This window comes from Mesoplodon mirus, assembly GCF_964341445.2.
Source record: "Mesoplodon mirus genome assembly, chromosome: 4".
In the NCBI taxonomy this organism is placed as follows: Eukaryota; Metazoa; Chordata; class Mammalia; order Artiodactyla; family Ziphiidae; genus Mesoplodon; species Mesoplodon mirus.
In genome coordinates, this window is record NC_138979.1 from 120,281,207 (window position 1) to 120,298,779 (window position 17,573).

Below are 17,573 nucleotides of genomic sequence, written 5' to 3' on the forward strand. Positions count from 1 at the left end.
GCTAAAATCTACTAGACTTAAAAAATTAAACTATTTATAAGTTGCACTAGAAAGATTAAGACTAACATCTGAATCTGTAACTTTAATCTTGAATATTAAATTCTAAAACCAAAGTAAATATCTGAATAGCCTTTCTTCACACAAAAATTAACCCCAAGGGCACTGAACATTTTATATTTAAAATCTGAAACAGAAAGACAGTATCAAATGAAAAGAGAAAAAGAACTATATGCAAGTTACGATGAGCATATTCATTTATAGGATGAATAGAGCTCCCTTTCTGGGATTTATCTGAATTTCTCGCCTTTTCTCAAACCAATGTGGTATATTAGTTTCCTATTACTTCTGTAATAAACTACCACAAACTCAGCAGCTTTAAAAAACACAAACTTATTCTCTCACACTTCTGTACATCGAAGTACAAAATCAGTTTCACTGAGTTAAAGTCAAGGTATGGTTCCTTCTGGAAGCTCTAGGGGAGAATCATCTTTCCTGCCTTTTTCAGCTTCTAGCTTCAGCTATATTGGTTCATGACCCCTTTCTTGAATCACCTCCAGTTACTGCTGTCACATCTCCTACTACTATCATCTGACTCCTCCTGTTTCCCCCTCATAGTGATCCCAGCATTCCTTGGCTCTTGGCCCATTTCTTCTATCTTCAAAGTCAGCAAAAGGGGATCCAGTCCCTCTCATACTTGTAATCTCTCCTCCTTTTCGGTCTCAACTGTCTGACCTAACCTGGAAGATTCACCATTCTTAAGGGCTCATATGATGGGACTGGGCCCACCCAGTGAATCCAGGATACTCTCCTCAAGTCACAATTCTATTTTTTTTTTTTTTTTTTTTTTTTGCGGTACGCGGGCCTCTCACTGTTGTGGCCTCTCCCGTTGCGGAGCACAGGCTCCGGACGTGCAGGCTCAGCGGCCATGGCTCACGGGCCCAGCCGCTCCGCAGCATGTGGGGATCTTCCCGGACCAGGGCACGAACCCGTGTCCCCTGCATCGGCAGGCGAACTCTCAACCACTGCGCCACCAGGGAAGCCCCACAATTCTTAACTTAATCACATCTGCGAAGTCCCTTTTGCCGTACCCTTTGCAGGTTCCAGGGATTAAGACGTGAACATCTTTGAGGGTCACTATTCAGCCTATTGTATGTGGTAATTTTATAATTTTCAAAGTAAAAGAAAAACAAGTATTTAATTGAAGTATAAAATTATAATATTCCATGTGGGTTAAATTCTAAACAGAAATGATTATACAAAATCAAGTTCCTTTTCAAGTGGTTTTAGACCCCACTGACGTGCATTATTTTCAACACTATAATTTCTGAATTTAAAATTCTTAATATTACTTCAACAGTATATTCATCAATAGAAATCAAGCATAGAAGAACAGGTATAGCTCGTATATTTGCTTCTTCCAGGCTATGCCTGTGAACATCTTAAGAAAATATGAGCTACAGCCTACACACTGTTATTGTGGGACAATATAATTTCCAAAGAAATTATCTCCCTTATTCGCCTTATTTTTTTTTAAATATAAGACAAGTTTTCTAAGTAATCAAGGATATTTGTGTATAATTTCTCTCCTTTTTGGCTAACCGCATTATAGTTTCTGCAGACCAGAGAATACAGTAAAGTACACCTTGAAACTATGATAATGTTATCCCTCTGCATGTAAGTCAGTGTACTCTACCTCTGTGATGGTTGCCAAGGGTGCTGGAGCTTCAAGGCAGGCCTTTCTATTTACTTAGTTGAATTAATAAGGGTAGTATGAACTACCAGAATAAGTACAATTATTTGCTGCTTGAAACAAAAAACATACATAAGTATGACAGTATCTTGATTTACACTGATTGGTTGGAAAAAATAGAGCTCAAATTACTTTAGATACTATATTCAAAGTTAGATCTAATTAACTGGTTTATGAAATCAATTCTAAATGTTGGCTGTCTTCATCTTTAAGTTATACATTAATTTTTGGTCAAAGGGGATAAGAGTCTAATCACAGTAAGGTTTTCGTTTTGTTTTTAGCTTCAGATTCCATTTAGAAAAATTACTCAATGTGACATGTTAATATACATAATCTGGTGACTCCACGAAATAAATTCTTAGTGTAAGTTTTGCTTTTATATTTAAATATACAAGGACATTTGGCCAAAAGGCAATAAAATGTCTGTCCTAAGTAAGGTTTTTCTTTGTTTTTTTTTTGTTGTTTGTTTTTAACTTAAAAGTCCACAGTTTTTATCAGTAAACATACAATGTATAAGAATTCTTGTAGGGCTTCCCTGGTGGTGCAGTGGTTGAGAGTCTGCCTGCTGATGCAGGGGATATGGGTTCGTGCCCCGGTCCGGGAAGATCCCACATGCTGCGGAGCAGCTGGGCCCGTGAGCCCTAATCTCAGCAGGCTGCTGAGCCTGCGCGTCCGGGGGAAAAAAAAAAAAAAAAAATTCTTGGAAAACAGACACAACTGGGACTATCCCAGACAAGTGGGCATCTGGTCACTGTATTTAACTCTACTAATTAGTCCATCCTCACTCTATGTTCACTTTTGCTCCCTATTCTTCCCAAAGAATTGAATAAAAGCAAAGATCATGCAAGATCTAGTCTTTCATTCTTTGCAAATCTATGCAAGCTACAGGATTTATTTAAATACTCTAAAAATCTACATCCCAGGTGACAAGAGCTCATGCCACATGAGTAGATGGAATTAGCATGTGTCAAAGGGAAGGGCACAGAACCCTGCTGTCTGGAGAGCACTCTAAAGCTAAGCAATTTTTTCTCAGCACTGATGGTTGGTAGAGGAGAGGCAGGCATGCGTGATCCACCTCACTACTCCTCGAACAACAGCTGATGCCATGCCCTCCCAGTTCAAGACAGGTTATCTGAAGATAAGGCTTACAAGAACAGTAAGTACTCCACTAGGAGACATCTAGTAAATTCAGATTTCTAGTATAGCTGGACAGCCCTGCTCCCTTTCTGTCAGCCAAGAGACTATCAGTGAGTCATATCAAAAGATAATTCCCAGGGGCTTCCCTGGTGGCGCAATGGTTGAGAGTCCACCTGCCGATGCAGGGGACACAGGATCGTGCCCTGGTCCAGGAAGATCCCACATGCCACGGAGCGGCTGGGCCCGTGAGCCATGGCCGCTGAGCCTGAGCGTCTGGAGCCTGTGCTCCACAACGGGAGAGGCCACAACAGTGAGAGGCCCGCGTGCCGCAAAAAAAATAAATAAATAAATAAATAATTCTCTATGTAACCTGTCCATTGTACTAAAGCTCCAAAGTTCCAAATATATCAGAAAGAGGCAATATTTCAGGTACCTTTCTAATCTATTAGGGCTGAGTAACTACTTTACTGTAGGCTTCCCAATGGTCATTCAGGGCAGGAGCCCTTGGGATATAACTAACTGAGTTATGATAATACTTTAAATCAAATCATGTCTACCTATATATACAACTACGTTTTTGTAAAAACAGTACAATTAGTCTACATGGTAAGTGTTGGCCTTAGTCCTGTACACATACAATGCAAAGGAACACAAGACAATTCACAATCCAGACTGGTTAGCACTATTAAAGTGGAAAGAAAAATTCCACATGGCTTGTAATAGATTATGCACAAGTGAGACTAAGTTTACCTTAGGGTGGGGACTAATTTATAATTGACCAAAAACAAGCAAACAAACAAATACATAAAATTTATAAAAATAGGAAACATATTTGAAAAGCATAATCCTTAGCATATGCATACAGGCAATCCAAATACTTCTCAAATGAAAAGCAACCACTGACAGGCACTTTTCTTAAGAACCTTAATTACTTTCTCAAAATCTGCTCAGAATCAATATACTATTCAAGAAGAAATGATTCACTGATTTTCACAGGTACCTAAAATTCTTTACATACACTAATCTTGAGCCACACTAATCAATACACGTTCTTAACATAATCACTTCTTCCAATACACCTCTGTGTCCATATTTCCTTGGAAGGAAGTGTTGTGAACCAACACAGGAAATTTAATCACATAAGGTAATTAACGTCTCTGGATAAATAACAGTGGTGTCTGGAAATTTAAAGATGGGTGACGACTGGCTGAAAGCAAATACCAGATCCTGCCACACAGATATTTATTTTAATAAAACCCAACATATTAACAAGTAGATACATTACAGTTCATATGACTCCTCAAGGGTGATGCACGTCTCTAAAATACTTTAGGCAATCACATATCTCTAAATGGCCCTAATATCCCCAGTGAGAGTCCATATTTAATGTCCCTTATGCTAATTATCAATACCTGGGGTAGGTATCTTGCCACAGATCAAAGAAGCCATGCAGTGGTGGCCTCCAAAGTGGTTAGAATCCCAGCTGACCACTAACTGGGATGTGAATCTGGCATAAGGGAAGTCTTCCAGATTAAGGAATAATTTAAACTAACAGAAATAATATCACTGTCAAAGCTGAAGTGTTTTTAAATAAATTTCACCCAACATAAGGGAGTTTAACATTTCCCCTCCCCCTCAATTTGATAATTCCAAACTCTGTATATAGACCTATGGCCCTCCCAGCCCTCCTTGTTCTTAGGGTTACCTACAGTGAAGGGAAGAAAGAATTCTATGGTTTTGCTTTTTACTTAGCAGCTATGTGATCTGGGGTGAACGATTTAACCTCTCTGACCCTTATTTAGCTCCCTCATCCTTAAAATGGAGAGAAAATGACTATCACAAAGGGCTACTGGGAAAATCAGACGTGACAAACGCAAAGAAGCCAAGACACAGACAGGCACACAGAGCCACTGACAGGAAGGTGTTGCTCTGTAGGCTCCCCTTTGCAGGTCACTGTTACCATGAGGCCCGAGAACCTTGTAGAGCAGGGTCCAAGGCTCCCAGGACAAGCTCCTCCTGAAACTCTCACAGTCAAATCCTTGTGGGGTTGCTCTTTGAACCTCCCGTCTGTGGCACTCTGAAAACCTCCCAAGAGGACCAACTCTGTTTGTAAAAAGCCACTTCCATACCTCTCCCGATTGCTATGCAGGCTTTACTTGGTGGGACCATTCCTGCTAATTCAATCCATAAGAGGTCAGAGCTTTACTGTTATTCTCCTTCACTGTCCGAAGGTGCCACTAGTCTCAAAATCCCCCCGGCCTCGCGCACGGTAGCCTACTCAAGTCTACTCAGCCACCATGGATTCAAAGCCATCACCAAAGCTTAACTGCCACCCCTCTTGTCCCCACTATTCCCCTCAACTCTTTTCTGCTTTTAACAATGGTGAAAGCCACAGCTGCTTGTGGCTCAAATTTTCATTATCACATTCATACTTTTCATTCATTTCATAACATATATGTGAAAAAAAAGTGGCTGCAGACAGGGAGAGAGGCATTCCGAAATTTTTGAAATTGTGACTAAATTCAACAAATTCCTCATCCATCAGTGGCCTAGTCAGAATAAAATCCAGTGAAGCAGTGAAGGGTACATAACTTTTTTTCTTTTCAGTAAAAGAAGCTGGACAAAATTTGTGCATGATTGCATATTTAAAAATCTAATCTTCATATTTGCCAACACTGCTTAGCGGCTGTATCAACTGTCTAGCTTTAGCCAAATAAACCTTTTTGCAACTTGGGAAGAAACTTCTATATAGGAAATTATAAATTTGGACCAGCATAATTGTATCTCAATATGTAAGATTTTTATCCCAACTCTTACCTTTATAACTATATAAATTGTATGATATTCCATAATGGCCATAGTGGCCATGTAATTAAAGGCTTTATTTATTTAATTATCTATTTTCTGTGAGACTAGAAAGACAGAATAAGAAACAGTATAATGTGGGTTTCTCTGCTGCCAAGCAACATCAAGCAGTGCTGTCATTATCGATTTTTAATGGTACAAAAATATTTGTTTGACAGTATCAGAGGAATTCCTGGGAGAAATTTCACATATTCTTGTAGAAAATGTGAAAAGAATTTTTAATGTCTGTGAGCAAAATAACCATTTTCTCTGTATCTAAATGCTATCAGAAGAAAGAGAAAAATTGATGCATTATTTTTCTTGTTGTTCTAACACATTCCAACACCAAGGAAAGATTTAAGAAACTGAAATCTCATTTTCAAAACCTCTCTAGAATAATAGTGGGGAAATTAAAAGATGAGCACTATCTTTAAAAACACCCTATATTTTCAACCTCTATTTTCACATTTGGGTTTAGAGCTTTCAGGTGAACCAAGGTGACTATCAGAGGTCAGAGGTCAAAAGCATTAGCTATCCTCAACACACAGAAAAAACACAAACAAATATAAAAATAAAACAAAGAATTCTCATGTTATGATCAACTCCAATGGAACTGTATTTTATTCACTTCTAATCCAATCTGAGTCCAGGCTTTGCTATCTTGATTATACTAGTTTCTCACTATAGCTTGAGAGCTTTATTCAATGATTCCAATCTAATACAAACACACACACACCACACACACACAGACACACACACACAGGTTTAATGTAATTATCCATTCCACTTTTCTTCTTTAAAAGATGGATGAATAATTACTGATTGTTGTTGTCTTAAAGGAGCATGGACTCCCATGAGTGGTAAGTGGTAGTTAGTGAAAAGATCTGGAAAAAGACTGTGATTGGCTTAGCCAAACTGTTGTCTCAATCGTTTCCCAGTAAAATCGCCTCTCATCCCAATATAACACTTCTGCATGTGCACAACCAAACACATTATATTTTAATATAATGCTCTATATGCTAGCACCGCAGCAAAATGTGATCTCCGTAAGTCATTTCCAAGTGCCTTCCTCCTCACATCAAGGGTTGATCTGCAAAGGAACTTTTGATTTCAGTCCTGAGGACCATATCTGAGAATCATTACGTTGCCAAATGTTGCACAATTACCTATTTTATGTCCCTTTTTTTATCAACTGAAATATCACTGGAATGCCACTTGAAACTGAAAAGCAATTAAATCAACTTCTTGTCAAAAATAATAAAATGCAATAAAAAGATGCTTTACTTCATCAACATATGTGTTTTTCATTTAGCAATAATCAAATTACTCCTTGAGGAATTCTGAGGTTGGATTTCAGAGGCAGTATCAAAATGCAACTACTCCTAAGATTTGCTCTATTATAGAGGGCAGAAAAAAAAGTGTTACCTTGATCTTACAGCTATATTGCTTTTTAATACAATTTTAATTTTATATTGAGATAAGAATTAGATAATAGAATATACATTTGTTAACAAAATAGTATGCTAATTCAAAAGCCTCACACATCAATAATCCTATTTATTATCCACCTATCTACCAGGCAGTATATTTAATCCTTTACACATATTATCTTTAATCTTCAAAGTAATCTTAGATAAGTGACCACCATACATTCATAGGATTATAAATTTGTTTGTATTGTCTAGTAAGGTCATTAAAAGTCATTTATGGGGAAGGTGGTAAGGAGGTGCAAGAGGGCGGGGATAAAGGGATATATGTCTACATATAGCCGATTGACTTTGTTATATAGCAGAAACCAATACAACATTGTAAAGCAATTATAATCCAATAAAGGTGTTAAAAAAAAAAGTCGGGCTTCCCTGGTGGCGCAGTGGTTGAGAGTCTGCCTGCCGATGCAGGGGACGCGGGTTTGAGCCCCGGTCTGGGAGGATCCCATATGCCGCGGAGCGGCTGGGCCCGTGAGCCGTGGCCGCTGAGCCTGCGCGTCCGGAGCCTGTGCTCCGCGGAGGGAGAGGCCACAACAGTGAGAGGCCCGTGTACCGCAAAAAAAAAAAAAAAAAAAAAAAAAAAAAAAAAAAAGTCATTTATGCAAAAATAGTGAAGACCTACATACAATCATCTTGTCAAAAAAAAAAGCGTAATAATAATTGGCAAAATAAAGTTTTAAATCTCCCTTAATAATTATGACAGGAGTCCGGTGATACAGAGCAATTCAGTCATGAAGTATGGGACAAATTTTCAAACTTCATTAATAGTTTTCCAGCTCCACTCCCTACTCTCAACCTCCACTCTCACATACACACACACTATAGTTGCTGCAGAAAATTCCTTCAAATTTATCTTAATCCTGAATCTAAAGGTCTAAAGTAATTCACATATTTGTCCAATTCTTCCCAGCCCTAAGTCTGGAAGGCTTACTCAAATGGTATTTCCTTGGGAAAACTGTTAAACAGTATACACCGATAAGAAAAGGTTTTTAGTTCTGTGTATTGATAGAAAAATCATAAAGCAGAGTTTCTCTTTTGGATTATGAGATATATAACAAGGCCCCACTTTTTGCAGCCTACAATGCAAAATATAAAACAATACTTCAGCATCTGGAGGCTATGAATAATTAGGCTTTCGAAATTATGCTTCAAAACACAAATATTTAGATAATATACTACAGATGTATGTATATATTAGATATATATTACATAGGCATTACTTGTATATCAAAATATAATCCTATTAACTAAACTTGAAAACAAAATTTTAGATATGCAGTATTAAAGCATTATATTACTTTAAGAATTGCTTAATGAACTGACACATTCTATACTTCATCATTAAATCAGAAATCAATAAACATATAATGATGACAAATATAAAATATAAATTAAAAAATATACCTAAGACCCAAACACCTATTAGCTTAAAAGGATTTTGTTGGTCCACATATGCTGGCCTCATCAAGCAGCTATTTACTTCCAGTTTCCTCAATCTGTGTAGAAGTAGAATCGCTAAAATTAACAATAAAAATTAAAGTGACACTACAAGTGTTAGAAAAACAATTTACAATTAAGAAAGCAAAACAACTATAAGCAGAGCACAGTTGCTCTCAAACAAAGGCACTAACCTTTGTTATTCCTTTAGTGAGCTATCTTCTATAAAATCTCACTCTTTAGTTTCTGTGGTCAGATAAACGACTATGCAAAGTGAAACTATGCCAGGAGTCTTATAGATGTTATTACTCCATTTAAGTAAATCCAAAAGGGAAATATGAGTCGTCTTTCTAATAAGATAACAGGCAAAATGAATGGATAGTCATATTAATTGCATCCCACATCCCTAAATTAATACTGCTTGTTTTAAAAACGTGTGTGTGTGTGTGTGTGTGTGTGTGTGTGTGTAGACACATAGATGATGTACTATGAAACTAAAGTAATTCTTCCTTTGAAATACTGTTCCTTATTTGAAAACAATTCCTTCTTAGTCTATATATTCAAGGTTCTTTTGATAGTAGAAAGTAACAATGTTTCAAAGTGAAGTCAACTACTGTTATTATTATTTTTTTACCCTCCAGAAAATAATAATCATGTGTACTAACTAACATGATACATGTCTTTACATACAACCAGGCTTCAAGTTTACATGCTTGCAAAGTAAAGAAATAAGCATAATATAAATAAAACCTTAAGCTAATCTTTAAAAAAAGAAGGAATTAGTTCTATCTCTACATTCATAAATTGTTACATACAGAAATGCAACACTAGATTTTTCATCGAAACTAAAATATTTTTTAAAATAACTGAATCGGGCTTCCCTGGTGACGCAGTGGTTGAGAATCTGCCTGCTAATACAGGGGACACGGGTTCGAGCCCCGGTCTGGGAGGATCCCACATGCCACGGAGCAACTGGGCCCGTGAGCCACAACTGCTGAGCCTGCGCGTCTGGAGCCTGTTCTCCGCAACAAGAGAGGCCGCGATAGTGAGAGACCCGCGCACCGCGATGAAGAGTGGCCCCCGCTTGCCACAACTAGAGAAAGCCCTCGCACAGAAATGAAGACCCAACACAGCAAAAATAAATTAATTAATTAATAAACTCCTACCCCCCAACATATTAAAAAAAATAAAATAAAATAACTGAATCACTTTTCTATATACATGAAACTAACACAATATTGTAAATCAACTATACTACAATATAAAATAAAAATTAAACTTAAAGAATAATTTAAAAAATTCTTTAGCTATATAATTCAGTACATACCTAGGGTACATTTATTTTAAAATAAGAATATTTTTGATCAATTACCATCAAAAATTTTCAAGTACAATCATATGTCTGTCACTTTTCAAACCTATATAATTAAAAAGAAAACTATACTCTAAATTCTAAATAATAACAATAATAACTTCAAGATTGTTTCTCAGGGACAGGACTTCTCTTATTTAGCTCTATACACCTCAAGCACTCATCCCACAGTAAATGTCCCATGGATGTTGCTGATATAAACTGAACTGTCAGCTAATACTTCCAAAGATTTAAGCTAGTCTGATCTCTGTTAGTATTTAGGAAACTCTCAAACATATCATATGAAAACCCTCTTTACACGCTGTAACACAGTGAATGTGGAGGGCTCAGAAAATCTGGAGAATTCTGCTGTGAGCTAAACATGACTCCATTCTACATAGTAAATTATAAATGACTTCAAACTCCCAGCAGTCTCCTAAAACATCCATTTCCTTCCCTCTCTCCCTTCCTCTCTCTTTTTCTCTCCTGTCATCCTTCCTCAGAGTTAGTATCTTGAAAAAGTACTTCAAGAGAACCTGAAATGAGGGACAAAGGACCTCCTCCTACTTCCTTAACTCCACAGTGACCCCTCCTCCATTTCTACTGTCACAAAACAAAGTGATCTCTGCTATCCTGTGATGGATACTCAGCCCTCTTAATCTTTTTGGGGCCATAATTGTATCTCAAGATAGATGACAGAAGACAGATAAATAGATGAAAATTTTCCCATTTAGACCCACAATCCAGTAAATACTTATTTACAGTATCCTGTACATAAATAACTGTCAAACCCACATCTCTAAATCTAACTCTCCCTTTGCCATAACCTTAAAAAAAAAGTGTAAGTGAGATCTTTATTCCGGCTATCCCAAGCAGTCAAACATTTCAAACTCTTCGGGACAGAACTACTAGAGTAAATATAGAAGGAAGGGGTTCCCCCTATATCTCAGTCACCAGGGCTGATGATTTTCCTTTTCCAGTATTTCTCCAGGTCTCTCCTCAAGAGCTTTGGCTCAGGACTCCATTAGCTCATGAACTCCAATTTTCCTTCTGCCATAAAATTCTTGGCATTCTAAAACATATTCCACACAGCAAATCCATCTCTCAGATGTCCTTGGTTTGATATCTCTATGTAGGCGATTACAGAGACTCCTAGTAATCTGAGTTCATCTTTGTTGCAAGGCCTTTTCACAGTTTTACTTTCTCTAGATATCCTAGCCACTACCCTCAGGTCCACTGTGTTCCACAGGTGCTTGCTGCCTCTCTCCTCTGCACGCATATCACCCCCTCCATATAGCATCCCTCTTGGTAGCTACTGAGATAAGAATTCGCTCTCTAATCAATTTCCAGTTGTGAACCTCTTGAACCATACATGTTTCTCCACATCCTAAACTCCATCAAAGTGTGTGTATATGTATGTGTGTGTGTGTTTTAAAGCTGGTCAAAAACAGTCTGTCCATATTAACTTAATATTACCTGTAACTCTATCACTTGCTTTCAATTAAAATTCTATACAGTTACATTAGCTTTTTAAAGAAATTTTAATTTACCTTGCTTATATGCTTATTCAGTATTGTCCTTTAATTAACTGGATTGCACCGCAGTGAAAATTGTTGTAGACTACAACTGCCATTAAGGGAAGGCTTTCAGTACCTAGGAGAATGCTCCTTTTCACCTGCAACAGACACTCTACGATACTGATGATGATAAGTCATATGATATGAGTTGCAGCAGAATTAGACAAAATTTGTCTAATTTTTGTGGAAGTTGCAAAAAATTAAGAGTAACATGTATTACAAAATGTCACTACGTTCAATAAACAAAAATTCCTGGCACTCACTGTTACCTTAGTCTGGCCTCCAGAACTTTCACAACTTTTAGATTAGTGATTTTTTCCCTGGGGCTTTTCCTAATATTCCTGGGCTCAGTGCCACAATTTGCAACAGGCAGGTTTAGCAAATTCTGTTCCAAATAGTTTAAGGAAAGCTTTCATGATTATTCAAGTGTTCTTTATAAGGCAAGTACTAGTCAGTCCTCCAGGGGTTGAAATTCAGCACCTTTAGAGACCTCTGTCTCCACCCCTAAACACTTGCTGTTTATACTAAGAAGAGTGGCGCCATGGCCCCCTTTCCTTTATACTCTTATCACCCCCTTCCATGCAACATCCCTCTGGATGGCTACAGACACAACCTGAAATTCAGAATTGCACTATAAACATTGGTAGGCAGGTTAGGTCTCCTCTTCGGGTGGCCTGGTCCAGGATAATGGCCCTTTTTCAACTCTGCCTTTGGTGGCCGCTGTCCAGAGTCCCACAGCCTCAAACTTAAGGGCACAGCCAGCCTCGGGTGCTCCTGGACAGTACCCCTACCATCTACATATCTGTGTCCCCGCTTCAACGCTCCACTATCAGTACGCTGGGAATCAAAATCAAGAAGGCTGCAACTTTCAGATTTATCGTTGAAAAATTTGCTCCCATGTTCACATAAGGTTGGGAATAAAAGACCACAAGGAGGTTGGTAGTTGTGGTCTGGTCAGTTGTTTTCACAGCTGGCCAAGTCAATCATTCTCTCTTCAAAGCTTATGTGACAGGTGAGAAATTCCTCCTCTCCAGATCATTCCAGGAACTCCTCAGCATCAATCTGAGCTGGGAGAGGGGCCTGAAGGGGAAGGGAGGGGTGCTGAAATCGTGCTGAGCGTGTCCCCGGGGGAACTCTAGTGCAGGAAGGAGGATTCCGGCGCCAGGAATGTGCTGGTCCAGGGTGCAGAAGGAAGAGAGGGGAGAGCCGGGAAGTCTTAAGGGGAAGGGAGAGGCGCGACCCGAAAAGAGCAAGATACCTGGAAATGTCCTGAAAGGGATGGGAATGCGTGAGGAGGATGCAGACTGTAGAGAAATCGGGAATACAAGAGGATGGGGCAAGGGGAGAACTGGACAACAGGGAGCGCAGTGTCGCGGATGCGGGCGTCCAACCTCGGCGGGTGCCAGACCCTTCCAGCGCGCCGGCGAGGCTGGCTCCCGGGCGAGGCCCCGGAGCCGGAAAGTTGGCGCGGCGAGGGGGCGGCCGGGCTGGCAGCGCCCCCTGCGCGGCTGGGAGGCGCCGGGCTCGGAGCCGCGCGGCGCCTTACCTTCTGGTCGACGATGGAGCAAGCCATCTCGCGGACGTGCGCCAGGCTGTAGTCCCCGGACGAGTCCTGCAGCAGCAGCACCGGCTCGCGGCTCAGACCGATCTGCAGATGGAACGAGATGCCCCCGGCCGGGGCCGCGACGGGAGCCAGGAACGGCGCGGGCCCCGGCCCCGACCCTGGGACCAGCGCGGCGGCCGCTGCCGCCGCCGCCACGGGCAGCAGCGGGCTGGGCGGCCGCAGGACCGGAGGGGCGCTCATCGCTCGGCCGGGCGCGCCGAGGGCCGCGGGTCCGGACAGCTGAAAAGTTTTGCTGCCGCCGAGCCGGGAGCTTCTTTCTTCAAGAGTCGAGGCGGAAAATAAAAACTTTCCGGAAAAGTCCCCGCGCGGGGGGAGGGCGAGGGGATGAGGTTCAGGAGGGGAGGGGGTGGAGGGAAAATGGCCGAGGCGGGAGGATTGCGCCGCCGGGAGCGCGGGCGGCGCGCGGGGGAGGTGCCGCCGCGCGGAGGAGCAGCAGCCGCGGCGCGCGCGGAGGGACGGGGCGGCGGGTCAGCGAGGCCAGGACGCCGGGCGGGGGCGGGGAAGGGGGCGCGAGGGGCGGGGAAGGGGAGCTGGGGGCGGGCACTGCGGAGCCACCACCCGGCAGGCACCGGAGCCGCAAGAGCCGCAGCCGTGCGGCCGCAGTGGCCGCAGGGTTCCCGGTCGCCGCCCCCTCCGCCCGAGGTTCCCGGGGCCTAAGCCTCCCCAGGCCGGGGCAGGACCGAGCGGCAGGGCCCGGGGCCGCCTCCGCGGGCGTGGTCCGACCCTCCCCTCCCGGACTCCGCTCTCCGCTGGCCCGGCTTCCCGACTGCCGACGGAGGGGACGGGGCGCACCTCCTGCGACCCGCTGCCCCGGACCGCGAGCTTCACGGTCCCCATAGTCCCCGCCACCTCTTCCAAATGTCCGAGGACTACGCACTTCTACCAGTGAGGTGACCTGTGCTGGACCCAAGAATGCCCAGCCCTGCGGTTCTCCGTGGGTCTTACCTTCGGAGTGTCGAGGGAGGATGAAAATAGAGGGTCCCTGGGAACCTACGTACATCCCGGCTCCTTTTAGGAGCCCTTGGGTTTGTTGCTAAAGAGGGTAGGAAGCCAATCCACGGAAATGTATTTAAACCTGTCTCTACCTTTTTTGACTCTGACACACCCTGATCCCCAATCCCACACGCTCCACCGCAGCTACCAAGGCACCAGACCAAACACAAGTCACTGAAATCAGGATTTTGAAAGAGAAGGCACTGTCTACATAAAGAAAGGAGGAAGGTCTGATGTGGCCTTTTTCCCTTTACCTTATTCTTTGTGTCTGATGTTTCTACTTCGGGAGCCTCAGAAACCGTTTTCTTTTCTTTGCCATCACTCTAAAGTCTGCTTTTTAGGAGTGATGCTCTCAGACGCCACCGCCATCACTAGCGCCACCGTCAATGTTGGGCACCATCTGCTTTAGTTTTGATAGCTGTTTCTTGTTGTCGCCTTTGTTGTTGTAGTTTTGGCGGGGGTGGGGAGGTGGGGGGGGGTGTTTGGAGATGAACTCTCATCTTCTCCTCCCACCTGGGCGTGCTTCACACACTGCGCAGGGTGTGTAACTGTGCAGGTAGGTGCACAGGGCCTCGATCTGCTGCCTGTCACCATCTTGGAATGCGTAATAATTTTTTTTTTCATTTTGCATTGGGCCAGGTAAATTATGTAGCCCACTTCTCCACTTACCTAGTCCTTCCCCTTATACAGCACAAGCGCGCGCACACACACACACACACACACACACGCAAACGAATATGCATATTTTATTTTGCACTCAGTTGCATTTTTTGTTTGTTTATAATATTTGTTTATTTATGTCTTGACCTCTGTTTCTGACCCAGGACATGACATTGCAAGGTGATTTTCTCTTTGAGCCTCGTTCCCAGGGTCAGTAATGGAGTCTTGAGTGTCCCCAAAAACATTGTGTCATTCACTGCTCTAGAAGAGACCTGAATTTTTTCTCTCTGGATTTGATGGTCTGAGAAGGTCTACATGTGTGTTGGCAGTTTCCCTCCTAACTTACTTAAAAAGTGATTCGCTTCATCCATGGTAGAGTGTAATTTCCTTAATGTACCAGATTCAGCTAAGCTAGGAGAATAGTGGAATTATTCTTAATGCAATGAATGCCCTTTGGAATTCTCTGAGGTTTTTGTTTTTTTTTTTTTTTTTTTTTTCGGTACGCGGGCCTCTCACTGTTGTGGCCTCCCCCGTTGTGGAGCACAGGCTCCAGATGCGCAGGCTCGGCGGCCATGGCTCACGGGCCCAGCCGCTCCGCGGCATATGGGATCCTCCCAGACCGGGGCACGAACCCGTATCCCCTGCATCGGCAGGCGGACTCTCAACCACTGCGCCACCAGGGAGGCCCGAGGGTTTTTTTTTTAATGTCAGAAAATGTATTTCATTTTCTTTTAAAGTTGGAATAAGTCAATTTTCCCACAATTTCCTATTACGAGAAAAAAAAAAAAGTTTGCTGGTCAGTTTACAAGGGCCTTACAAAAAGCTAATAGTTTTGCTTGAGATTCAGGAGACATGAAGACATTCGTGTTCTGTAGATACAGCAATGATCTATTCAGGCCTTCCTTGTGCCAGGCACTACTGGCACCAGGTGTGCAGTTGCGAGGACAGACAAGGTTCCTACCATAACAGATCATATTAAAATGAAAAAAAGGAAAACAATAAATAAGATTATTTCTGACAATCATAATTGCAGTGAATAAAAATAATACAATAGTAATGAGTGACTTGTGGAGGGGGATGGTGGAAAAAGCACAACTTTGAACTAAAGATGAGAGAAGTTTTCACTGACTTTATATTTGAGCCAAAACATGGATGACAGGAAAGGGCCAGCCTTAAGAAGATCTGGGGGAATTACACTCTAGGCAGAGGAAACAGCTAGCGCAAAGAACTAACATAGGAACGTACTTGGCATTTTCAAGGCACAGGAACAGAGGGGCAAGTGCCTGAGATGAGGTCGGAGAGCTGGTAGAAGCCAGATCACAAAGGGTCTTGAAAGCCCGTGGTAAAGGGTTTTCATTCTATTCTCAGTGCACTGTCCAACCACTGGAAGATTTTAAGGTGGGGAGTGATACGATTTAATTAGCATTTTTAAAAAATCACTCTCTGCCTCTGTGTGTAAGAGAAAAGAGTCAAAGCAGAGACACCAGGTAGGATATTAGCTGTTGTTCAGTCTAGAGACATTTATGGCTTGGATGACTCTGGTCGTAGTAGAGATGCTAAAAAATGTAAAGATGCAGGATCTAATCTGGAGGCAGAACTGAAGGTCTTGTTGATGAATCAGAGGTTTATGGGGAGTGAGAGAACAGGAGAGTTGTGAAAGACTCCTAAATTTCTGAGCAATTAGCCAAATGGTGGTGCTGATGACTGAGAACGAGAAGACAAGGAGGAAGCAAGTTTGGGGATAAATAAGATTTCTGCTTTGACCATGTTGAGTTTGAGATGCCACTAGACATTCAACTTAGAAATAACAGCTATAGTTGAATATTTGAGCCCAGAGTTCAGGAAAGAGAGGAGGGTCAGAAATAACATTTGGAAATAATTAATGCAAAGATGTTTCAAACTGAGATTAGATGAGATCGCTACAGAGGAAGGGCTTAAGGCAGTCATCAGTTATATGAGACAGGAACTTAGATGTCCTATATAGGAAGAAAGTAAGCTGTGGGACAATAACTGCTTCTTATACTCTGATTTCTCAATAGTATAAAAGATTCTTGTAGGATGTTGGAAATAATTGAGAAGAAAGCAGGGGCAGGAGAGAGACTTCTAAAGAATTTTAATTCTGGAGAATTAGAATCACTTTTAAGAGGCTGGTAAATTACTGAATGCAAGGGAGTGAATAAAGGGAAACAAGAAGAAGAAAAAAAATCTCAGAACCACTGGAGCTCCCCCATAACAAGCAGAAAATGCCTATGGAGTTGGTTATTGCAATTTCAATAGTAGGCACCTGAGATCTGACAGTTTGCCAACTGCTCCCCATTTTTGCTGAGTGAAAAGAGAATGAACAACAGATAATACCTAAACAAAACCTGACGTGCATCTCTGGTGACTTTGAAACTATACATAGAAAACTTGAAGGATTTGAAAGAATTCAGTGGTTTTAATCCCTTCTGAGTGTTTGAACTTTGGAAAAGAAAAAAAGGATGTAGAGAGTGAATAGCTGTTTATATAAATTATATTCATGAATTTTGGGGTTTTTTTTTTTACTCTTGGCTAACATTACTGGAATAATGGACTTCTGGCAGTGTCAAGGAATACCATCTTGGAAAGTAGGTTCACTACCCTAATCAAGACTCCTTGTAAACTGATTTGAGTGTGCAGAAGTATGTGGAGGTACTTACAATTTCCAAAGCTGAATGTTAATCCTTTAGGATGG

General features: G+C 41.7%; 1 protein-coding gene across 1 annotated transcript in view; it reads right to left on the minus strand.

Annotated features, from left to right (window-relative positions):
- The window catches only part of PRKD1 (protein kinase D1), a 344,329-nt gene extending 330,692 nt beyond the window's left edge, over positions 1–13,637 (minus strand). The window contains exon 1 of the mRNA XM_082618918.1: positions 13,130–13,637. Coding sequence (XP_082475044.1) covers positions 13,130–13,387 — 258 coding nt within the window. The 5' untranslated portion in view covers positions 13,388–13,637. The remainder of the gene's footprint in view (positions 1–13,129) is intronic.
- Between the last annotated feature and the right edge of the window lie 3,936 nt (positions 13,638–17,573).